A 22,117-nucleotide genomic window follows, 5' to 3' on the forward strand; every position below is an offset into this window, starting at 1 on the left:
ATGATCTACTTTAAGAGGGGGAAAGAGCAATGACAACCCTCTGTATGAGGTAGATCTGACTGGAGATCAGCATTACTTAGCTTCTCAGAAAACTCCACATTCAAGGATCATTTTGTTGTACTTTAATAATGGCTATTGTGTAGAAAGCTTTACAGTATTGTAACAAATGTAATGTTTGTTAAAAGGAGAGGTTTGGCACATGACAACATGAATCGTCATCAGATTTACATTCTTTAACCAGCAAAATATTCGAGGCTCAACAGCGATTTCTGTTTCGATCGGTTTGTCTAGCGGACAGGTAGATGAGAGCAGAAAGGCGATGAACTCTTCAGGATATGACATGTCATTCAGCCCTCATGAGGTCATAAATAATCGTGCTGTTAATGATTGTGATTAGTTTTGTATGCCACAAAGCATTACCTGCCTAGAGGTCGTCCCTAAACGTGCGTGGTTGTGTGCGTACATTTCTTAAGTTCACAGCCAGGAACAGGTTTTAGGTCAAATCCCTTCACGATTGTGCTCTAAATATAAATACAAGAGATTAGTGCTGGATTTGGATCAGTGAGATGAGCGGGAAACAGTATTTGGATCAGGCTGAGCTCAACAGAGCATACCCCTGACGAAATGCATTCTTTATAGGACATATTCTGACTTAAGCAATAGCATAGAACAACTGACTGACTGGCCTTCAAGGAAAAGTCCACCATAAGATTCTCTGTTATAGATCATTCCATTTTTGATTTGCAATGCATACCAGAGTGTGCAAGGATCTCAAATGCACATCTATAAAGAATGTACGTACAGTGGGAAGTTACACGATCATTAATCAGCTCAAGGAGAGCTGTTCTGAGGTTTTCTGTGTCAATGCATATTTTCTTTGTGATTCAAATACCACCAGAGTTCCCCACAGAGTTTTATGTGGGAGGTGAGCCTCCTAAACTCAAACAAAACCCAACTCCGCTGAAAACTACTCTGTGTCACCATGGCAACTTGGTATTTGCTGGAGTTTCTCCTTTTTCTAATCCGGGATGTCCTATTTCTGCTCTAGTTCCTTGTTTCTGTTCACTTCCCCGTCTATCTTGGGACGGAGCGTGAAAACTATTTTACTCATGACGATCTTAATTAAAACTCTTTGAGTGCAACACTTCAAACCGTCATGTCGAATTCTACACGAGTTAGAGATTTTCCTTCATTTCCTACAAGACCTTTTGTCATTTAAAGCTACGCAGTATTATCAGCAACATCACATTTATCACTGTCACCGTGTGACTGTCTCACAACAACAGGAAAGACAGCAGTGGCGTCAGGAAAAAGAGCTGGACAGACGGGTCAACCTTATTTTAGAGTTTCTTTGCTAAAGAATTATCTGCAAATCAGCAAAAATAATAAGCGAGGTTGACAAGTTCTATACATATCCTGTTGCATGCAAAACATGTGAGGAATGGAGGGCAGTAAATACATGAAGCAAGATACTATGGAACACAGATCTGTTTTTTAGGAGCACATATAAAAGAGGTTTTAACACGCTATATGGCCGTGAATACGTTTTGTCTGGGGGAGCTGGTTTGGAAACAATTTGAGGGGTAAAGTCCCCCGTCTGCACCTGAGCAGAGATTCAAGAAGAGGAAATCAGCTAACAAGCAATTGTTTGCTGTGTATATACACAAGTTGAGGGTGCTTTCAAACACGCATAAATACCTATCTGTATGAACTTCTGTAGAAAACAAGTTGTCGTTTAAAAAAACAGGATTACAAATGAATTCTGGGAGGTCTCATGATTTGACAGTGATGAGTTCATCATATTACTTTTCTTTGTACTCTTGTACTTTAACCTTCTGTTCACATCAAGAGCATCCTCCATATTTCATAAACATCCCGTAATTGCCCGGAAAAATGTTTAATATTTCAACCGCTGGCTGTGTTTGTGGGGCCTGTTTTTCAAAAGGGGACGTACCCGTCAACTCTGCCTCCCTCCATCACTGTTGCTATGGTTACATAAAGAGATTCATTGTAGCTATGACACAGAAAATACTTTAGTCCCAGAGCTGCCTGTGCTGTCGTGGGTATTGGTTAGTTGGGAAAACAAGAGAGGGAACAAAAACAGAGGACTAGTTTAGCAATATTCTTGGATGTTTGAATGTTAAAACAATGGATCTTCTTACACCATAAAGATCAACTTCTTGGCACTTTATGGCACTTGGTCACTTAGGCCATTTTTAAACACGGATAACAGTGATTCACGTGGACACACCATTTGCATTTTGTTCTCTTTCGGTAAGTGCAAAAGTACACCAAGATGCTTGTCATCAAATTCACTGGGAAATGTTTTTGGAAACTGCGTCACTGACAATAAAAGGGAAACCAACAATTTTCACATCAGGTCTGACAGAGGAAAATAGAGTCCACTCCAAGCTGAAAGGGGATCTCTGATTGCCGGTCGGCAGCCTGGTGAGCTCTCTTTGGCCCTGTTCCCTTCAGGGTCAGTGGATATCAATACAGTTTGAGTGGGTGGTGGTCTTGATCTGGTCTCAGTTTTTCTTCTCTGCTCAGAGAGGCAGAAAAACTCTCTGGCGGGGAGGTTGCAGGCTGAGTGGAGCACTCAGACCACAGCTCGCTGCACAACGTGCACTCTCTTATTTCCTACAAGTAGCGCTGACGCCAATAACCCGAGTTCTTTAACTGACTAACTGATGTTTGCACCCTTCTGCGCCACTTAACCCACTTGACCAGGGAAGCCAGGGCAATGTGTAAAGGATAAAGGCAGGGCAATGGAGCATAGGTGGTGTGGTCACGGCACGCAGTGGGACAGACCTCCAGGATTATATATTTAGTAGATAGGTTAGACAGATCACTTATGGTGTTTTTCCATACACATGTGCTGGCTTGGCTTGACTCTGCTTGACTCTCCGTGTCAGCCCAGCCCGGCAGGGATCTGCATTTCCATTACAACAGGACTACCCGTGGCTGTAACTAGTCAAAGGAGCGGCTGTGAAATGTTTGATAAACACATTTCATTTCCTATAAAAGTCTTCAGAATAAAAGTTTCCCTTCATTTTTGCTGCTTACTCTTCCTCCGTGCAGTTTTTTATTGCCGAATAGCCGCCAACAAAGCTCCACTACTTTGATGATAAACACATTAAATTTCCTATAAATTCTTCACAATAAAAGTTCCCTGTTATTTTGTTATTTAAAAGCTTTTATTATGAAGCAGAAACCTCAGGAACTGCTTTTCATCAGCAGAAACTTAACACGAATCAGGCGCCGCATGGTTTGACTCGGCGCTGCTAAAGGTTCCAATGGAAAAGCCCTAATAGGTAAACTGTATCGGAGGCTGATTGATTAGTGGAGGAGTAAACTAGTCACTTTAAAGCTATACAACTGTGCACCTAAGCTTAATTAATTAAAACATTTCTCCTGAGTCTGGTAATTATGCAGTGTAACTTTTACGACACTATATGCCACCATATCATCAGACTGATGCCCACCTGGTCGCAGATGAGTTCCCACTTCTTCTCGTTGTCATACTGTCGCAACAGTCGTGCTTTGTCTGGAGGAAGATTCATCGAGCTCTGAAACAGAGAAAAAGGTCAGAGTTAATTGGATGTGGATAATGAAACAGCATCAGTTACATGAGTCCGATAAAAACTCACATCGCAGATTAACTAAAAATCATTGAAGCTCATACACAGGAGGGAAGGGTATACAAGAGAATTAAATCATTACGAGTGAGACGCATGATTTCTCACACTTTGTTACCTGGTGTAAAGAGAGCACTTCTTCACAAGTAATATTAGCAAAGCTGTGGTGTGATGTTGCTGCTAGGCAAAGGTCACAAGATCACCAACATTAACATGTTTCTTCCTGTCTTGAGTAAGAATGTACAAAATGTAATCTTGGCAAAAACATGCCAAACTGGCCATTAGTTGTCAAGGTACAGTTTGTTGATTACAAAGTGTAACACTAACCTTGTCTTACTTCTTTCTGCCTTTTTGTTGTGCTTGTGTTTTGACAGTCCAGGATTCAAACCCTGATTCAAACATACAAGCCCCCAATTCCTCCTGGTTAAAACATCTTACCTAAATAATTTCCATTTCCTACGACGCAGTTACTGACAGAAAAGCCACTAATGAGACAATCCCAAAACATCTGCAGAGGAGTTTTACAACACAGCTGGGAAACTGGGGTCTCTCTTTAATGAGAGTTCGGTTGCGACACAGAGGAAGAGATAAGAAACATCTTAGCCCTGTTTAAGTCAACGCTTTGAATTTGACAACCGGGCGACCGAGCTTGACCCCGACATACTAAACTGCAACACCAAGACAACGCACTGAGAGTGATTGAGAGAGTTAGCAATTTAAGTGAAAGGGAAACACGAGTGGGTTTGAAGTAAAGGAGGAGGCTTTTGTCAGTGCTGTATTTACAAACATGTTCTTCCTTTTCTTGTTCTCCTGATGTCAGTAAATACTATATGCCTATTTCACGGTGTTCAGATTGATTTCCTAAGAAGTGATTGTTGTTCAGGACAAATGTAATCTGACCCATGTGTCTGAAAATAAGCCCCAATCATCCAAAAAAAAGTGTTACACAACTCCTTTCTCTATCCTGTATGATTCACCCCGCCCTCATGTGAATTAGAAAAAGCTTGAAACAATTAACCACCACTTAAGTCTTACCACCTACAGTATGTGGAGCACAGAACATGCAAATATGTCAGCAAACTGGATATAAAACGTGTGACCCAGCTGGACATTTGTTAAGACTAGACACTTCTTACGCACAATAAACGTATTAAAAAGAAAGTGTAAGTGTGTGCTCTAACAACAGCCTTGACAACAAGTTAAGGCTACGGACAGTTGAAGACATTACATGTGTTTCAGTGAGATTGTTTCCACTGTCGGCTAAGGATAGAAAATGGGGGAATTGTGGTCATCGCACACCACTCAGCTTGTGGTTCTTTCCTCTGCTCATTCGATGGGTTGGATCATTTATCAGTGTGTGTTCAGCCCTCAGCCTCCACTTTTCCCCCACTGGATTTTGATCGCAGGGAGAGGAAGAGGAAGATGGATGAGGAATATCCTGAGATCCAGTCTATTTTCATGAGCGAGTAATACCAGGATACAGTCAGACACTGATCGAGAGGTCCGATCCCCAACTTGCTTTTGAGTGTAGAAAGCATTTTATATTATCTTATAGCTAGACTATTGATCTACACACAATCATTATTTTGTATTTGAAAAGAGTGCATTTGTAAAAGAAAATCAATGCAGCGAGAGAGCTGCCCAGGAGGCGCAGGGATCGGGCTTGTACACATCTTTGTATCTTACTAATGAGAGGAAGAGTAATGTAAAGACAAACCACAATATTTCTACAAATGAGATAACTGATAACAACGGAACAAGTGAAGCCTAAAGATCAAAAGGTAACCAAGTTCGTAAACTTTTATGCTTACTGATAATGTAATTATGTTCATTATATTATGTAATTCCATAGTTTAATCTGTTTTGCTTTTCTAAATAGACACTGATGACGCTCAATTGATTTCCTCCACAGGCGTGTCACTAAACCTGAAAGAAAGGAAGTGAAATACTGATACAAGAGTACAGTTTGCTATCAATGTTTCTTGATGTCTTTAGGTGCATCACAATCATTTTGAAGCACAACAGTTATGTTTTATGGTACGCAAAGATGTGGCCCGTCTAGTCTGCTCTACGAGAGCGAGCAGGAAATGACATTAGTATTCAGCTGATGCTGCCAGCTGGCTGATTGCTGCTGTGCTGACTGCAGGGAATTGGGAGTCAGGGAGTCTCTATTGACTCAGTCTGGCTGCTAACCAGATGACTAGAGTTAGTACCTACTTTCCTTCTCTAAACACATTAAAATAAGATTTGACACCTGAGTAGACAGTCATATTAAATGACAGAAAGCCACTAACAGTCTCAGTACAGTAAAAACGGGCTGTTACATTTTATAGACGGCAAGCTCAAATTAAAAAAGGACGGTAAATCATTAAGTTATTTCTAGACTTCAGTCTTGTTATGTCTGGATATTGGATAACTTTTGGCCTGGAGACAAAGGGGTTTGTGGTAATGATGCACTGGATATACTAGGTGCTGTGCTCCTGCAGACTGGATGGGTGGGTTGTTTGCCGAGTTGCTGTGGGTGCACTGAGCTGTAGGCTTCCTGCTTGGTGCGGCTCCAACTAAAGCAAAGAAGCACTTCTACCAGCCTTCACTTCATCCCAATGCTAATGAACTGTGACAGGCACTCAGCTTGCTGGGGTCAGGTTTCCCTACGTCTACAGTCACACGATTTCTGGTTGGGTGTGCGGTATTAACAGGGTGATATGTTGAGGAGGGTGTGGCAGATTTTCACTGGCACCTGATGACAGACCACCCTGACGAATACACGTGTACCTAAATTTCACTCATTAGAAGGATTTGACCATTTGGACACTTTAAAATGATCACATGGTTTGCCCACAGTAACTGGGTTTGCACTGATCCAATAGCTACGAGTCAGCCTGAAACGCCCTAAAAGCAAAACAGCAGAATGAGTGGGTAACGTTTCAAGGAAAGGAATCCATGTAAGAAGCTTCAATATGCAAAGAAAGATGTATGATGAACGGGCAGCTAGGCAGCAACAAACATCGTCAGAAACAATGAGAAAAATATGAGAAACTCCCTCCGGACATCAACAAAATAAAGATGACAAAAGGAGGAAAATCATGGAATTTACTGCGCTGGATGACCAATCCCTTTCTGTGAAATGTGGAGTTTCAACGCTTGCTGCCAATCTGACATTTCATCTCCAGTGCAGCTGTCCCACATCTGTACTCCTGGCGGGTGAATTCCTTCTATGACATTTGGAAAAAGCTAAAGCTGTAAGTTAAAGCTCAAGCTTTTAGCGCATGTCATCTCACAAAGCAATGTAAAAACTAATATTTATAGATAGCCAAATGCTAAGCAACACTTAATTATATACTAAAGATACAATGAGAAATTTGTATATGATTTCTGGATTTTTTGGCAAATAGTTAAGGGTGTAGTATTGTATCAGAAATAAAGAAAACATCTGGTACTCCTCCTCGTCAGTTTAAAACAGTACTTTTTAGCCTTTTTGGTTTTAGTGTGCAAAAGTCTTGTTGAGTAAACGAGAGCAACACAAATTATTTTGAAAGACACCCATCCGAAGAAACTGCTGTACATCTTTAAAAAAGGCATGGATAAGAAACTTGAACCTTTTTGGAATGTTTGTGCCATTTCTGAGTGCTACACAATACACACACATAGCAAAATGAAAAGCATTTTATGCTCTATGCTCGCTGACATGTTGGTTGGTCAGTCCAAACCCAAAATGCACCACTATGTACAGTATATTAGGTCCGACACAACTAAAAAAGGCAATCACACACAGCTGACACACAGTGTGTTAACATCATAAACCCAAAGAAACAACACTGTTACACACTACTCATGATTCTTAAGTTACTCATGAACAAAATGGTTTATTGCAATCACAAAGTCTGGACAACAGTGTGGACTGTTAACAGATCCTGGGTCAGAGTCATCCTCTGCTGTGAGGTGCCTGTAATCCCTCTCACCATACCATAATCCAGTACGCCACACCGGATCCAGTCAACGGTCACGATCAGGAGCTGAACTTTAACCACTGTTACTGACATCAGTAAATGTCAATGTTTAACTTGCATCAGGCCACATGGCTCAGAAATATGGACATAACTTATTAGTGTGCATGTATCCTCTCATTAAGCCGTTTGAGTCATAAAAAGAGTAAAAATAGACAGCTGGCTCTAAACACAGCCACCACCTTCCAGGAGGTCTGCGGAGACACGGACTTCACAGCACAGCTGGCTACAAAGGCAAACCGTTAGTTAGTTGGTATTGCTGTGAAGAGATGTATGCTATGTTAACAGAAACAAGAAGCTATCCATTTCAAAGGAGGTGACGTATTTTCTTGTGAAGTATAGGTGTGGAAACAAATCTAAACTGAACTTCTACAAAATGAATACAGTCACACTTTTTCATCGATGTTCCTCCCGTCCTGTCTTTACTTTACTTTTATGGACACAAAAACCAATCAGCTCAGAACAGGCCTTCAAACATGTCACACAACTGTTACAAACTAAATGCACAAAGCAAACAAAGTCGTAACTCAAGTTAACTAAAATATTGCTAAATACGAGTTCACTTATAAACTCTGGAGTTGCTGCCTGCCTGGAAGGTCAGATGGGTTATCCCCTTCATCTTTCATCATCAACAGAACACCCTACTAAACATGTTAAATATACTGTATGTGCAAAGTACTTCAACAGAAATGAAACTGTTGTACAATAGACAAAGTGGACTTACAATACAGCCATCTTCCACATCCTGGCTTTCACATCACCACTTGACTCTTGAGGAAAGCTGTCTATAATTGATCATGAACATAAAAGCAATGAGTGCACTCAACAAGAGTTTGTGTGTGTGTGTGTGTGTGTGTGTGTGTGTGTGTGTGTGTGTGTGTGTGTGTGTGTGTGTGTGTGTGTGTGAAAACAGGCAGGCTCAATAATGAGATTCTGAAAATGTGTGTGTGGATGATTCAAAGCAATGTTCCAACCTCTAATTTATTACTGTTATTAGAATCCTCTCGCTGTCTTTTTAAAGTAGCATTACATACGCTACACTACATGCCACAACAAGAAAACCTCTGACTGCATCAGTTATTGATGACTAGTCATAACAAATATTTTAAAATTGCTTAATATCCATGAAATGACTGGATCAGTTCACACAGTTATAATGAGGTTAGCACTGCAGACTACTCTGCGAGTTAAAAACTCCTTCACAATCGTACTAATACACGACACAAAGTACATTCAAGTTAGTTCTCTTCTCGTTTGCCCTCCCGGGCAGTGGAGGAGCCCTGCAGCTCAGACATACGAATCAAAATCATCTTCATGGTGGAGGTAGTGAGCGATAACTGCCTACATAAGGGAGAAAGGAGTAGGACGGCCCAGAGGCATGTCCTATCCAAACAGAGCCGTCCTCCCCTCATTAGCTCAGCGTGAATCTGTAATCCTTGGCGTTGTTCGAGGGCACAGGTGTCCCCTGTCTGTCCCCAGATTAGTTTAGTAATCTGCAGGACCCCCTGCTCCGGCTCAGCAGCCCCCTCCACCAGGACAGTAGTATTTATGTTTGTGAAGCTGTTCGCTGGAATGTCTGCCCAAATGGTGAGTTCAAATGTTTGAGCCTGGCCTCTCATTTTCCCCCCTTATGGGCACATTCCAATGAAATTCCATTAATTTACCTCAGTGTGAAGACTGTATTCTTACTGTACTTATGCCAACCTCACATCAACAGGCACTCATCACCAGCTACCCTTGGTGAAAGATATCATTGGTGTAAGTCTGAAATTTCATTTTGTGAGCCTTACCATAGACGTATATGATTAATGACTCAGGGAAATCAAGTGATACGCACAGAATACAGCAGCTGCAAGTAGGAGGAATCAAATTTAACTTCCTCTGTGCACAAATCTTAAGTTTTGAGTGTAAAGCCAAGCTTCTCTGTTTCAATAACTCTTGCAGTGAAGACGTTTAAGAAAACACTTACTTGGCTTTGTTGTGGGCGAACATAAGGATTATTGCCTTAAGGCTGGTGTAATGTTTACATTGTAGGTGAAATCACTTTGACATGAGAGAGAATGGCCTTTATGCTGGATGTTATCCAAATACCGGAAACATTATGGAGATGGTTTGGAGCAGCAGCAAGATTGTCCAAACAAAACAAGTGATACATGAACACAGATGAGTTCCAGCCAGGCCAGATGTTGCGAAAGTGTCTGGACTAAGGTGGAGTCCATGTTTTAGTTCAAGTGAACAAAGAATATGAATCACAAAAGTTGTTTATCTGTAAGATAAACAATGGCTCACATGAGTGTAAGTGGGCTATTGTATGAAATCATTGGTTTGCTTGGAATTTGTTATATAAGGTTTAAAGAAAACATCTTCAGATAAAGATGTCACTTTTAGTAGGTGGCAGTGGAGTGAACAGGACATTTATGAGCTCACAAAAAGGAGGCAGAGTAAGTTAATGATGCTGCTAAGTATAATCCTTCAGAGCTTTTAATCTGTCTTGTATTAACTACAGTATCCCATGACCACCACACACATTCATCTGTAAAGTTGTGATGTAGCAATATATAACGTTGAATATTGACGATGGACCTTTCACATTTTTCACAATTTGTCACCTTATGGATATGTAATAAGTTTATTATTTTTGTATCTGAAAAGTCGGCAATGGTTTTGATGTAGAACAACATTAAAAAACAACTATGTTGTATGTATTCTAGACTCATCGCACTACAATTGTTTCTGTGGTGCAATACGTCTCTGACTCTTTCTGCATTGAGGCCACTGTTCCTTTAATACAACATGAAACTAACTAAAACCTTTGTTTAAATAAAGTCTTTGTCTCGGGACAATAGAATAGGTGTAGAAAATAACAAAACTATAAACAAACACAAACACAACATCTCATAAGGGTGGAAAATTAAACGTACAAATTTCCCACACTGGAATATTTTAAGACTACGATAGACATATTCTTTACAACAATCCCTGATGTTCCTGGCATCACAATACATTGTTTCTCTTACACAAAGAGTCCAGCGCCTCCTTCAATGATGATTTGATGCACAACACAGGAGTGTGTTGTTACAACGGGTGTAAAAATACATGGTAGCTGATCACTTTACTACCTTTTTGTCAACAAACAATAAGGATAACATTGCAGCAAGCAGCAGTCCTGAGAGCCCGGCGGAGGTGCATCAAGCAGAGTAAGATACTACAGTGTGGACAAAGTGCTTACCCACTCAGCCATTTGGATTATGATTGGCCCAATTCCAATTTGTGTCTTCACAGTCAGATTTGTCAAAGCTAAAACATCTGAAACCCGTGACTGAACGTGCTCACTCACTAATATTAGTCACTGATGAGTCTAACGTCCTGCATTGTGACTCATCATGAAACAGTTACAACAAGCTTTTCATTGAAAATGACCTGCTCACGAGTCTGTGATACCGTCACAGTAAGTTCTATGATCTGCTGTACCTTTTTGGGAGAATTATTTAAAATGTGTTTTTAACCAAATGACAGTTGAATTAAATCACTGTAGAAGAAAGAAAGCCTACAAAAACAATACGGGTGCCAACCACCTTCAGACCCTCTGAATAAATGCTCTTAGGAGGACATTTTCACTGCTTTGGCTTTTTCATTTTCTGGAAATATATAATTACTCAATCTAAATCCTAACCCATGATGATGCTGCTCCACTCTGCTTTAGTTTCTAGTCGGGGGTCCAGGGTCACATCTTCTGTCCAATAAAGCCTGAAACACCAGACTGCTGCCTTGTCTGGAGCTGTGACGGGGCCTATATCCAACTCTGGCAAACTCCTGTTGCATTTAAATGTACTTCAGTCATCGTACATTCAAATGCGACAGAACGTCCCAATCTGCTTTGCAGATGTTAATTCTGGCAAGTCTTTACCCGACAAAACTTGCCTTTTTGACTCTGGCAGTGTCAAAAGCAGCATATGTTCCAAGAAAAAAAAGATTCAGGAAGAAAAGCTTAAAAAGAAATGAGCCTGCTTTAAAGTGAACTTTCCACTACAGAAACATTACACTACAAGTTAGGGCTGGTGTTATACTGCATGTTAAAACTCTGTGTGCACACTTTGCAGCATTTGGATGGAAGAACACCTTACGGAATTTGTACAGTGTTGTGAAAAAGTAATTGATAACCAACATGTTCCAACAACTCAAAAAAGAATCCGCTGAGACCTTAGAGTCCCTGGTGCTTTTACTAACCTAAAGAATACACATCCTGCAGATCCAACACATCAACACAAGTCAACAGATGAAACTAATGAGGCTTCCGCAGTTCAGTGGAGCATAATACCAAAGTGTAAACACACTCAAGATCACTGAAGGCCCATAAAATAGAACAACAATATCAATGTCACAAGATAAAGCTGACCCTGAAGCCACAACACACCGTTCATTTGTCACAATGACACAGACATTTGAAGGCTTTTCTACACTTGGTTTCAGATAAAAAGCTCAACAGCAACTCATTCTTAACAGTTCATCAACAAAACACCCACATTTGTGCAGCACTTTGTCTGAACAATCTTATTTTATTAGCGCAGCTGCCATCTTGGAGCCCGGACAGATCCTGGCCATAATGCACTCCTCCACAGAGCAGTAACTCTCCTTTTCTTTTGTGTGGAAAAGACCTTGGATCGGTCCTGTTGAGCAACACTGGAAACTGGCTGTGACCAACATGAATGGACCAGGCCGGCCTGTTCCAAGCTGCATCATCGTCCACCTGCTTCTTACGCAGGAAGACCTACAGCAAAGATATTCATCGCCAAGTACGAAGCTACGTCCAAAACTAAAGCCTTACTCGGGAGTGACGTCAAAAAGCTGCCCGGGGAAAGTTTCTCTTTCTTTCCAAACAGTGTGTATTGATAGCTGGCATTCAGTACAACGTTAAGAAAGAAGCTCAATTGCTCTTGCTATTCTGTAGCTGAGAAACAGCCGGGTCACTAAGCCAGAGTCCAGAGGCTCTTCTTATTCGTCCAGCACCCAAACAAGGGTCAGGAACTGTTCTTTGTTCAAGCAATGTTTTAAAGTCAATATCGCTTTGCTTGGTCAGTGCTCATTGCCACCCACGCTGCAGTGCAGAAAACCTTTCCACCCCCAAATGTGCGGATGTCAAAACTAAAATGAGAACAACAATAGTGATTGAAGGCCCCAGTGGTTTTAACTCAGCGGTACCTGCACACAGCCAAGAAAGACCTGTTCCCATATGATCAGCTGATCCTCTGCCTGCTAGGCAAGATGCCCTTCAGGCTCCGCTTCGGGGTTTTGAGCAGCATATTATCGCTATCGCAACTACTGCACCTCGCATCCCTTCTGAGAGGCTGCAGAGGCCAGCACACTGGCTGTCGGATCTCATCGCTCCCCAAGCATTTCATGCTCAGCTCTGTTACGACTAATTGGTGGGCATCATGGGGCTTCGACTACAGCACAAACACACATGCTTATACACAAGCATGTATGCACACACACACACACACACACACACACATATTTGGGTATGTGTGGTGGCCTCTCGCAGCCTGCCGGGTCTGGGTCCAGTGCCAGGCTCCGTCTTGGGCTCTCCACAGAATAAAGAGCAGCTCTGTTCCCCGGGTCCTGCTGCACAGGATTCAGCCAGTGTTCACCCTCTGCTCCTCAGACAATACCCATTGTTATGCTTTTTAATGAAGAAGAGTCGACATGCAAAAACTATGAGGGTTAGCTTAGTCACTTCCTGGGTCCCATGTAGCAATGTAGGAGATGGATGGATCACGGTGCTCGTTATGGAAGAGACAAATCACAAGCTAACAGACGGCCTGTCAAATTCTCAAAGTCAAACTGTCTTTCAGAATAAACTACATACATATAAAAAGTTATGGCACTACCTAAATTGATTAAATGTTAATCTACTTTCTACCTATTTGTATTTCTTTAAGTCTTCACTGGAGGGATGAACACATGATTCGAGTTCATAATGATGTTTTGATGATGGTGGAAGAGAGTAAAATCTCCCTTAGGCATTCAGGTGGGTTAAGATGCGAAGCCCAGTGTACATGATTCTCATCATTTTCATACCCAAACCATTCTGGGACTCCTCCTCATGCTCAGTTTGTGTTTGTCCACTGATTCATTCCGAAAAAAAGGTGCAATAAACATAAATGATCTTTTCCACAACGAATACAATGTTGGAAACAATGACAAAGCAAATGTCTAACGCAGCATTAATCAATTGTTTTGGCAGCCTGGGGGCAGAACTTTACAAGCTGAACATCACACACACACATTAAGTCGTATTTAAGTTGTTTATGGCTAATGTTATGTTAGCAAACAGTTGAATATTAATGCACCCTATAGATAGGAAGAAACATGTGCATTTATTAGAGTCGAGTTTCTGAACACCTGACAATTAAAATTCCAGTATAAACTCCCCTGTAGCTCTGTCTTGGTCTTGGTGTTCAAATGCTAAATGTTTACAAGCTAGACGCAAACTTTGTCGGGTGTGCGATCCATGCTGGGCATGTAGCATACATGGCTTCATCAGAACTTTTTTGCACCCGCCTGCTGGGGCTTTAAATGACGCTCATGAGTGCTTAAAGAGCAAAAGCACTAAAGTTGTGGGTCCTAAAAGCTAAAAGACCTTTCGGACTGAAACGGATGATAATTCTCTGTGGATTCATTTCTACAAGTGACATAGTTTTCATTACGTGACTAATTGGACCCATTCCTTATATAATAAGATTGATTAGTGCAGCTTAAATACACCTTCAGTCTTTTAAAACTCAGTTTGTTTAAGCACAGCTGAATACTTCTGGGAAGGGTTTCAAATTGAGCTTGTGTGTGCAGGTAAAAAAGCACAGCTAGCTTGGACCTGTCAATATGACAAATTACACTTCAGTTGAACGTTACGGCTACTTGTGTGATTAATCTGAAGAGTAGATTTCAGATGCAGGGCTTCGCAGCAAAAATAACAGCATCTCAGGGCGAATCAGCAGCCTTTAAACAAAGTAGCTTAGATGTAATCGGGACAGACTATTAAGAAGAGCAGCTACAACAACAGCTAAGCCAAGAGTCCCCATATGGCATTTAAACAAGTACTGGCTGTAAACTTCTCTGCCTCCCTGACAGCAGTCATGACATTCAGCAAACACTACAGCCCTGAGATTGAAGTGGATGGTATCCTAGATGTGGGTACAATTGTATTTGATGTCAGCTCTGTGGCTAGATGAGGCAGAGGAGCAGACATGAGGCCTGCGCTGAATTCCTGTTACACATAGTCACTTTCCTGTGGTTCAGCATGAAGCATATAGACTGGCTCATGCTCTAGATACGACTCACAGAGATTTGACTGCAGTCATTTCATGCTTTCAGCCCATGTGTACTTATAGAATGAGAGACACAAATGGCACTTTGAAGTGTTACTTATACCCTTTAATGGCAGGTTTGGATTGATAAAGAAATAAATGCAGAGTAGATTGATCTATATGTTCATATGACCAGCAGAGTCACTGGGTTATCAGCAGAGCAGAGTTAACATCTGATCCTGGTAAATCATCGCGTGTGACCCATCTTCTTCTTGTAGGCTTGTAGTCTCACTCACACTATGGCAACCACAAGAGAGGTGAAGACTTGCAAACATGCTTTCCCCGAGTAACTACAGAGACATTTTCCCTAGAAAAGCTGAGCCCTCAAAAGACTACAACAAGTAACATTTACAAGGCACACAAAGCAAAGAGCTAGCAGGGATTAAACACAGCAAACTGCTTACTTTAAAACGTGTAAACAATTAGTACATTCCAGCTTACACCTGCATGGAAATCTTCCACCCTTTGTACTTTAAACAATGAATATTTAGGTTAATCTACAACTTACTTCATGGCCAAGGTCACATGTGAATTAGCCTCTCTTATCACGGCAGAGGCCTTGCATTACAATTAGCCTAAGTCTATTTCGAAGATCAGCCCTTGGCTCCAGGGATTCATGAGACAGAGACTTCAATGGGAGCTTTTCATTTAGTAGAAAATGTCGACTCAGCCGGCAGTAAACCCCAACGTTTTTCCGTAAAGTGGTACCATACGATCATACATAGCCAGATCACTGACGGAGTTAAAATATCAGACTGTAAATACTGATTTGCAAGAGGGCGACTGGTGGTATGAAACCACAGTACAGCCTTATCCAAGCAAGGTGCGTTCAAAAGTAACTAGTTAAAGTTAATTATGTAAAATGTACATAACTTGAAAATGTATACCATATGAGGGCTAAGAAGTCCATTTTTGTTTTATTTTAATTGCATATGCTAATTTTAACTGTTAAATCTTAAAAATAAAATCCTGCAAGAAGACAAAGAAGACAATATGGACGTGTCAAAAAAAGTGTTTTCCTAGTGTGGCTTTTGTTCTTGCTGTTGTCAGCTGACCGTAAACAGATTGTAGTATAGTGGGTTTGTGTACATAGACAAATCACAAAGCTTAGACATAATAAAACTATCAACTTAAAAATAAAAATAATAATAATTAAATACAAGCTTTACATTTCATTCTGGACCTTGGAAACAGTAGTTTACAAAACAATCTCCACTCAAGGTCCACTTTGTCACTTGTTCCATGCCCCACAAGTTCCTAAAGCTTTTGACCTTCAGTGGAAACTGTTTATTAACCACATTGTTCACGTTTACCCAGAAAAAAAACAGCCGACAAGTTTCTGGAAATATTTTTTTTTATATTGTACCAAACCTAAGGGGAGTGAATGGTTTCTTTTATTTGGAAACAAACCGCCTTTGTATCATCAAGTATTACTGTGGGCATACACAACCAGTAATTAAGACTGGGTATCACACATTAAACCTTTTGGGAACTTTCAGAAATGTGCATGTGACACAAAGTAGTGATTACTGCCAAGTACCCAAAATTGTCATCAAATGCTTTTTCAGGTTCTTAGTCTTGTTTATTTATTATTTTATAAAAAGGTATGTTGTAATCTAATTGAGGAAATCAGGAGACTTTGCTTATTTTAGATTGTATTGTGTTCATCTAGATCTCAGTGATCTTTACATAATTCCTGTAAAACAGGGCTGTAACTGATTTAGAACTCCATTAACTGACTGTACACATTTTGGTACAGAGGTTAGCAAGAGTTGTCAGTACAGTATACTGTGACTTAGTGATCCAGCTCACTAAGCTTGCCAGGTCTTGTTTTGATTCAATGCAGTGGGGGAAATGCTCACAAACTGAGGGGGCAAGGGGTCAGCAAGACATCCTAACGTGTCTTGAAGGTCCTCAACATCACCAGATTCTTTTTATACCACAAAAACTGTATTAGTGTTAAAATTACTGGCAAAAAAATTCCAGGCTTCTCCAAATCAAAGTCCCAGTACATCCCCGCTGTAGGAATGAGCCATATTCTCTGTGCGGTTACACACGTATGTGGTCTGCTCAGATGGTGGAGGTCACGAGTCAATATTTCAAAGGAGGCTTTTCATATCACGCAGCATGGACACAAATTCAAATACTGTATGCCCTTGATAAGAAATTCAAGGGTTTAGTGAGGCGAGTGCTTGCATGTGGTGGAGCACAGCACAAGCCTTTAATCCAAACGGCTCCCTACTGCGATCCAGTTCTTGCCTGTTGATCAAACTTATTAGAAGTGGCAGGTAAACAGTCCTGCTGCTATTCCCTCACGCCTAGGTTGATGATAAAATGTGGATTAATCCACGCTGGTAACCACTGATATGTTGGGATACGAAGAGGACAGACGAGGTATCATCCTAATCATCTGCTATTCAACCCATAAGTGAGGTCACCAGAGTCACACAGTGCCACTCGCTCCCGCAGTCAATGGAGCAAACAGCCATCAGGCACGGCTGAGACACATTAGGGTTTAAATGGCAGTAAATAACACTAAATGCTGTGATTATAGTACTAAATTCTTGTAATGCTGGAGGGCTTCCATCCCGCCAAGAGCTGAGGCATCATGCTGGCAGCAAGGGGGGGGAGGGGGGGGGAGCTGGGGAGTTCCTGACATGCTGCGAGGATCGGCTTTTCTGACAGCCAGCCCACAAAATCCTCGAGTTAGACAGGTAGTTTTTTCTTTCTGGAAAGCATAATAAGAACTACTTTTGTAATCCGAATTCATGAATCCTGATCGTTCTCTCACACCTGACATTTACTGCTCAGAATGTGTATAAACAAGGAGGGGAAACCTCAATGCTCAAAAGAAGAAGGCGATTCTAAAAGTAGACGTGATTAAGAAAGAAGGCCCAAATCCCTCTGTCGTGTGACGTCAAACCTCTCTACCCCAAAGGTTGCTGCCTCCAGGGATTCATCGGCGTCTGACAAGCAGCAATCACACCCCAACACAACACGGTGGCACACAATGGTTTGACTTCCACCTAAACTTGATCCACTTTCTGTAATGGGCTTACAGGCTAAAAGATCTAAGCAGAACAGGATCATTACAGAACGCGCCCAACATTAACAAAAACAAAGCCCTGTACCAGAAGAAAAAAGCAGCGAAGACAAATAAAAATAAAATGTAACATTTCAAGTCACGCTGCTGTAAGAACCTGCTTTCTCAAGTCAAATACCTTGTACTGATCAGCTAATGTTTATGAGCGCAGTAAGCCAGGCGACAATCACGTTTGACCCACATTTTGCCAGCTCTCAAATTTCACCAACACTGAACTGTTCTTCTATTTAGGCCTTTATTCACTGGCTGGGGAGCTGTGTGCTGGAAGTTGTCCCCATCAGCAAAGACATATTAGTTACCCACAATAATGCCCTCTATAATAATAATAATAATAATAATAATAATAATAATAATAATAATAATACTGCAGTGCAACAGAATATGGTGAAAATGCTTTGGTGCTTCTTACAACTAAATTCCCATCGATCAGTCAACATGTTGGTGATGGAAGTTTGTCAACCATCAACTAAACACTTTTTCCCCTCATGGTTACTGAGCTGAAGGCACTTTAAAGTCTGGAGGATCTTTTAACAACACCAGGAATGTGCAGCATTCACTCCCAGGTAACATAATTGTTGACAGACCCTGTTGCCACTTTATGGTGTGACAGATGTTTCGAAAGGAGCTGGCATGCTGGGCACTTAGAGCTTCAGTAGTGAGCCAGCGTCTGGACTCATAAAGTTGGGAAAGAAACTGCCATAAAACAATAATTTGACTGCAGGTGTCTCGGTGTGACTACACTTGGAAAATGTTCAGAAGCATGGAGGCTGGACATAGGCTGCTAAATGAGAAGACTACTGTACAGTAAACATGTAATATGTTGTGTTCCGAGTCAAGGGAGCCCCAAAGTGATATTTTATGAATTTCAGCATGTTGTGGCAAAAAGTTAAAAGCCTCAGAAAGTTGTTGAATAATAATAATAATGTTAAATAGACACATTTTAGTGTCAATGTGTTCACAGTCCTGATACAACGTCACTTTGATACGGGTTGAAAGGACTTTAGTTAATGTTACATCACCCTCAAATTTGTATTCTAGCAGTGCAACAGATGCACTTCTCTTGTACCTTTGACACAAGTGCGCTTTTCTCGTCGCAATACCCCTTTTCTCTGAACAACAAAGGACAGGCGTGCTGGACACACAGGTCCAACCAACACACAGCTGTCCCGTCCCAGGACACCGAAGCATGGAGGGAACAAAGAGAAGACAGATGAAAATGTTTTTCTCTCTCTTACCAAAACGGTTGCAAATCTTTCCTCCAGTTCACCTGGCTCGGGCATGGGTAGTTTCAGAGGCATGTTGTGTCCTCTGAAATCAGTGTGCTGGTCCATGCTCCCTGCGTTCCCCATGTTTGACCAACAAGTAGCCTACAACTTTTCTCCCTCTCTCTTTCACTTGAGAAAATCTCGGCACGGTGAAAAAGAAAGAAAAAAAATATCCGCACGTCCTTTGGTTTTGTCGCCCCCTCAAACTCCTTACAGGTTTATATCCTAGGTCACTTGTTCAACATAAAGCACATGTGAGGGAGGCAGCAGAATGCGACGGGTCCGAGGAGCAGCAGCAGCGGCGGCAGCAGCAGCAGAGCCCCTGGTGAGGCATTTCACGGCGGAATGAGGAGACCTGGGAACTTGACTCGATCCACACGGACCTTTCTTCGATGTTATCCGTATCTTGCACAATTTCGGCTCCACTCCCAGCCGGTAGTAATGACGACAAGCATGATTCACGCTTATTGCAATCCCCCCCGTCTCCCCGTCTGTTAGTAGTGAGTGGAGCTGGCTTCACTAATCCCTCCGCTGCTGACCAGCTAGTTAAGGAGGAGGGGGCTCCACACACACACACACACACACTCACTCACACCACACACACCGTGGCTGCACACAGTCTCATCCCTCCCTACAATGAGTCCTTTCAGGGGGCAAGCCTCCCACTTCTTCTCGGGGCGTAGTTCCCAAATCCGTCGCTAAGGAGATGATATGTTTTGTGTTGCATTGTGGTACTTCGAGTCCATTGTGAGAGACCACAAACTTGTGTCTCTCCCCCCCCCCCAGGACAGTTACATAGGCTTTCCTCCATTTCTGTACATGCAGTGATTGAAATGTGGGTTCAAGGGGTTCATTTGTTGTATTTATGTGTAAGCTATTTATCTTAGAGTAATAATTACATATTAGACAGTTTTGTCCAAAGTAACTTGTGAAGTGACAATTGTACCTTTTTACATCCTCGGGGTAAATACAACTGCGTTTTACTGTTGTCTTTACACTATCACTTATAGGGAATTGTATATTTATGGTACTTGTATTTATATGTTTCTATTATTGCACTATATGTTTGCACCTTTTACTGTATCTTGTTGTTTGCATGCATTGATCATTTGTTCATTCTTTTGTTTTGCACCGTCGACCAGCGAAACACAATTGTGTTCCTCTATGTAGCCTGCTGTACTGTACTGCACTGTAGATGGATGACAATACAGTCTTGCTTGTCTCTTTAGCAAACATGACTGTGCCATGGCAGAACAAGCACAGGTGTCACTCACAACATTAATTTAATATCCCAGTAAGCCATGTCAGTGAGATAGTGTGTGCATTATCAAGATCCTGGAGCTGGCACATCTAAATGTAATGTAGTGTTCTGACAAGTGAAAATGTCTTAGCAAATTGCACTTAATAACTCCTGTAATTAAACTGCATGTGGTTTAAAACAGGATGATTTGCATTGGATGTATCCTGAGTTAAAGCATATTTGAAAACCAAAGTATGAAAAGCTTCTTTTAAATGATAGAACCTTTAGACTTACACATACTGGTACAGATATGAGTGATGTTTTTTCTTATTCTTTCTTTCTTTTCTTATCCATTGTGTGTATATACTAATCTGGGTGGTGGCAAACTGCTGTATAGTGTGACTGTGGTTGCATTAATAATCTCTGTCAATATAATTGACTTCTTCTTCAGAGGTCTCCATGAGATGCTTTCAGTGGCAAACTGAGAAAAAAGGTTTCATTTATTGTATCTATTCTCTATAAATCCTTTCTATACTTGGAAGGAATGTGTGATTAGTTTAACCTTTCATGTTTTTAGTTTAACCTTTCTTAACTCACTTCTGTCTCTAACATCTCTCATCCAATATCCTTGGGACGAAACCTTTAGCAGTTACAGACAGGATTTTTGTCCAGATTATATTTAAGGATTTCTTACTTTCAAATCATCCCTGTGTTAGAGAAATGGGCCCTTTTCACCAAAGGACATTTTGACATAAGAAGCACAGGGGTCTTCTTACTATGACAAGTCAAAATGTCTACTGTTTAAAAGACATTATCTTTCAAAGTGATCCAAAATCCAGTGTCTCTAGGACATCACTCGTATTTGTAGCCTAAAGTGAAACTTAAGCTTTATTGCATAACAACAATTTTATGATAACACAACCGACACACTCCCTCAAGATCTCAACACGCTTTGGGGTGAAACCTGATCTGCTGACAGGGTGGGGACCACATTACGCACAAGAGGGTGACATCAGCATGCAGCGCTCTGGAGGCAATCCAGAGGGTCTCCAGATGCACAGTGGTTTCATTCAGCCTGCTGGACTGATTCAATGGGGGAGGGTGTCACATCTGAGGTTACTGGCTGGACACACTGAGGATGCAAAACCCGGCTGACTGACCTCATTCGATCATTACGTGTCCCAATTTAAACTTATTTGCTCTGTCCGAAGACCCCCTCCCCCTGTGTTGTGTAATGTCCATACAGTAATAATCCACTGTGTACTGCATGTTTATGCACCAACATTTTATTTACTCAAAAAATGTTGATTATTCTGGTATTCATTCAAATTGGTAACCAATTAAGAAAGCAACTGTGAAGGAAGCTTAAAGATCAGAATTCAGCCCGACAAATTAAAATACGTGTAGGACCAGTCGTTTGGATTAAGAAAATTAAAAACTAAGCATGGTTTAAAACAAGAATAGTTTGTATATAGGCATCCAATATGTGAGCTATAATGA

At 41.2% G+C, this 22,117-nt stretch overlaps 1 protein-coding gene across 6 annotated transcripts in view; it reads right to left on the bottom strand.

Annotated features, from left to right (window-relative positions):
* The window catches only part of fmnl2a (formin-like 2a), a 50,678-nt gene extending 30,656 nt beyond the window's left edge, over nt 1-20,022 (bottom strand). For 5 of the 6 annotated variants that reach the window (XM_029458491.1, XM_029458492.1, XM_029458493.1 and 2 more), the window contains exons 1-2: nt 19,348-19,461; nt 3,486-3,569 (exon numbers count right to left, since the gene is read on the bottom strand). In XM_029458491.1, coding sequence (XP_029314351.1) covers nt 3,486-3,569; nt 19,348-19,461 — 198 coding nt within the window. Of the gene's footprint in view, nt 1-3,485; nt 3,570-19,347 lie in introns of all 6 variants that reach the window. The other variant, XM_029458487.1, reaches the window with a different exon arrangement.
* Between the last annotated feature and the right edge of the window lie 2,095 nt (nt 20,023-22,117).

This window comes from Cottoperca gobio, chromosome 21 (genome assembly GCF_900634415.1).
Source record: "Cottoperca gobio chromosome 21, fCotGob3.1, whole genome shotgun sequence".
Classification (NCBI taxonomy): domain Eukaryota; kingdom Metazoa; phylum Chordata; class Actinopteri; order Perciformes; family Bovichtidae; genus Cottoperca; species Cottoperca gobio.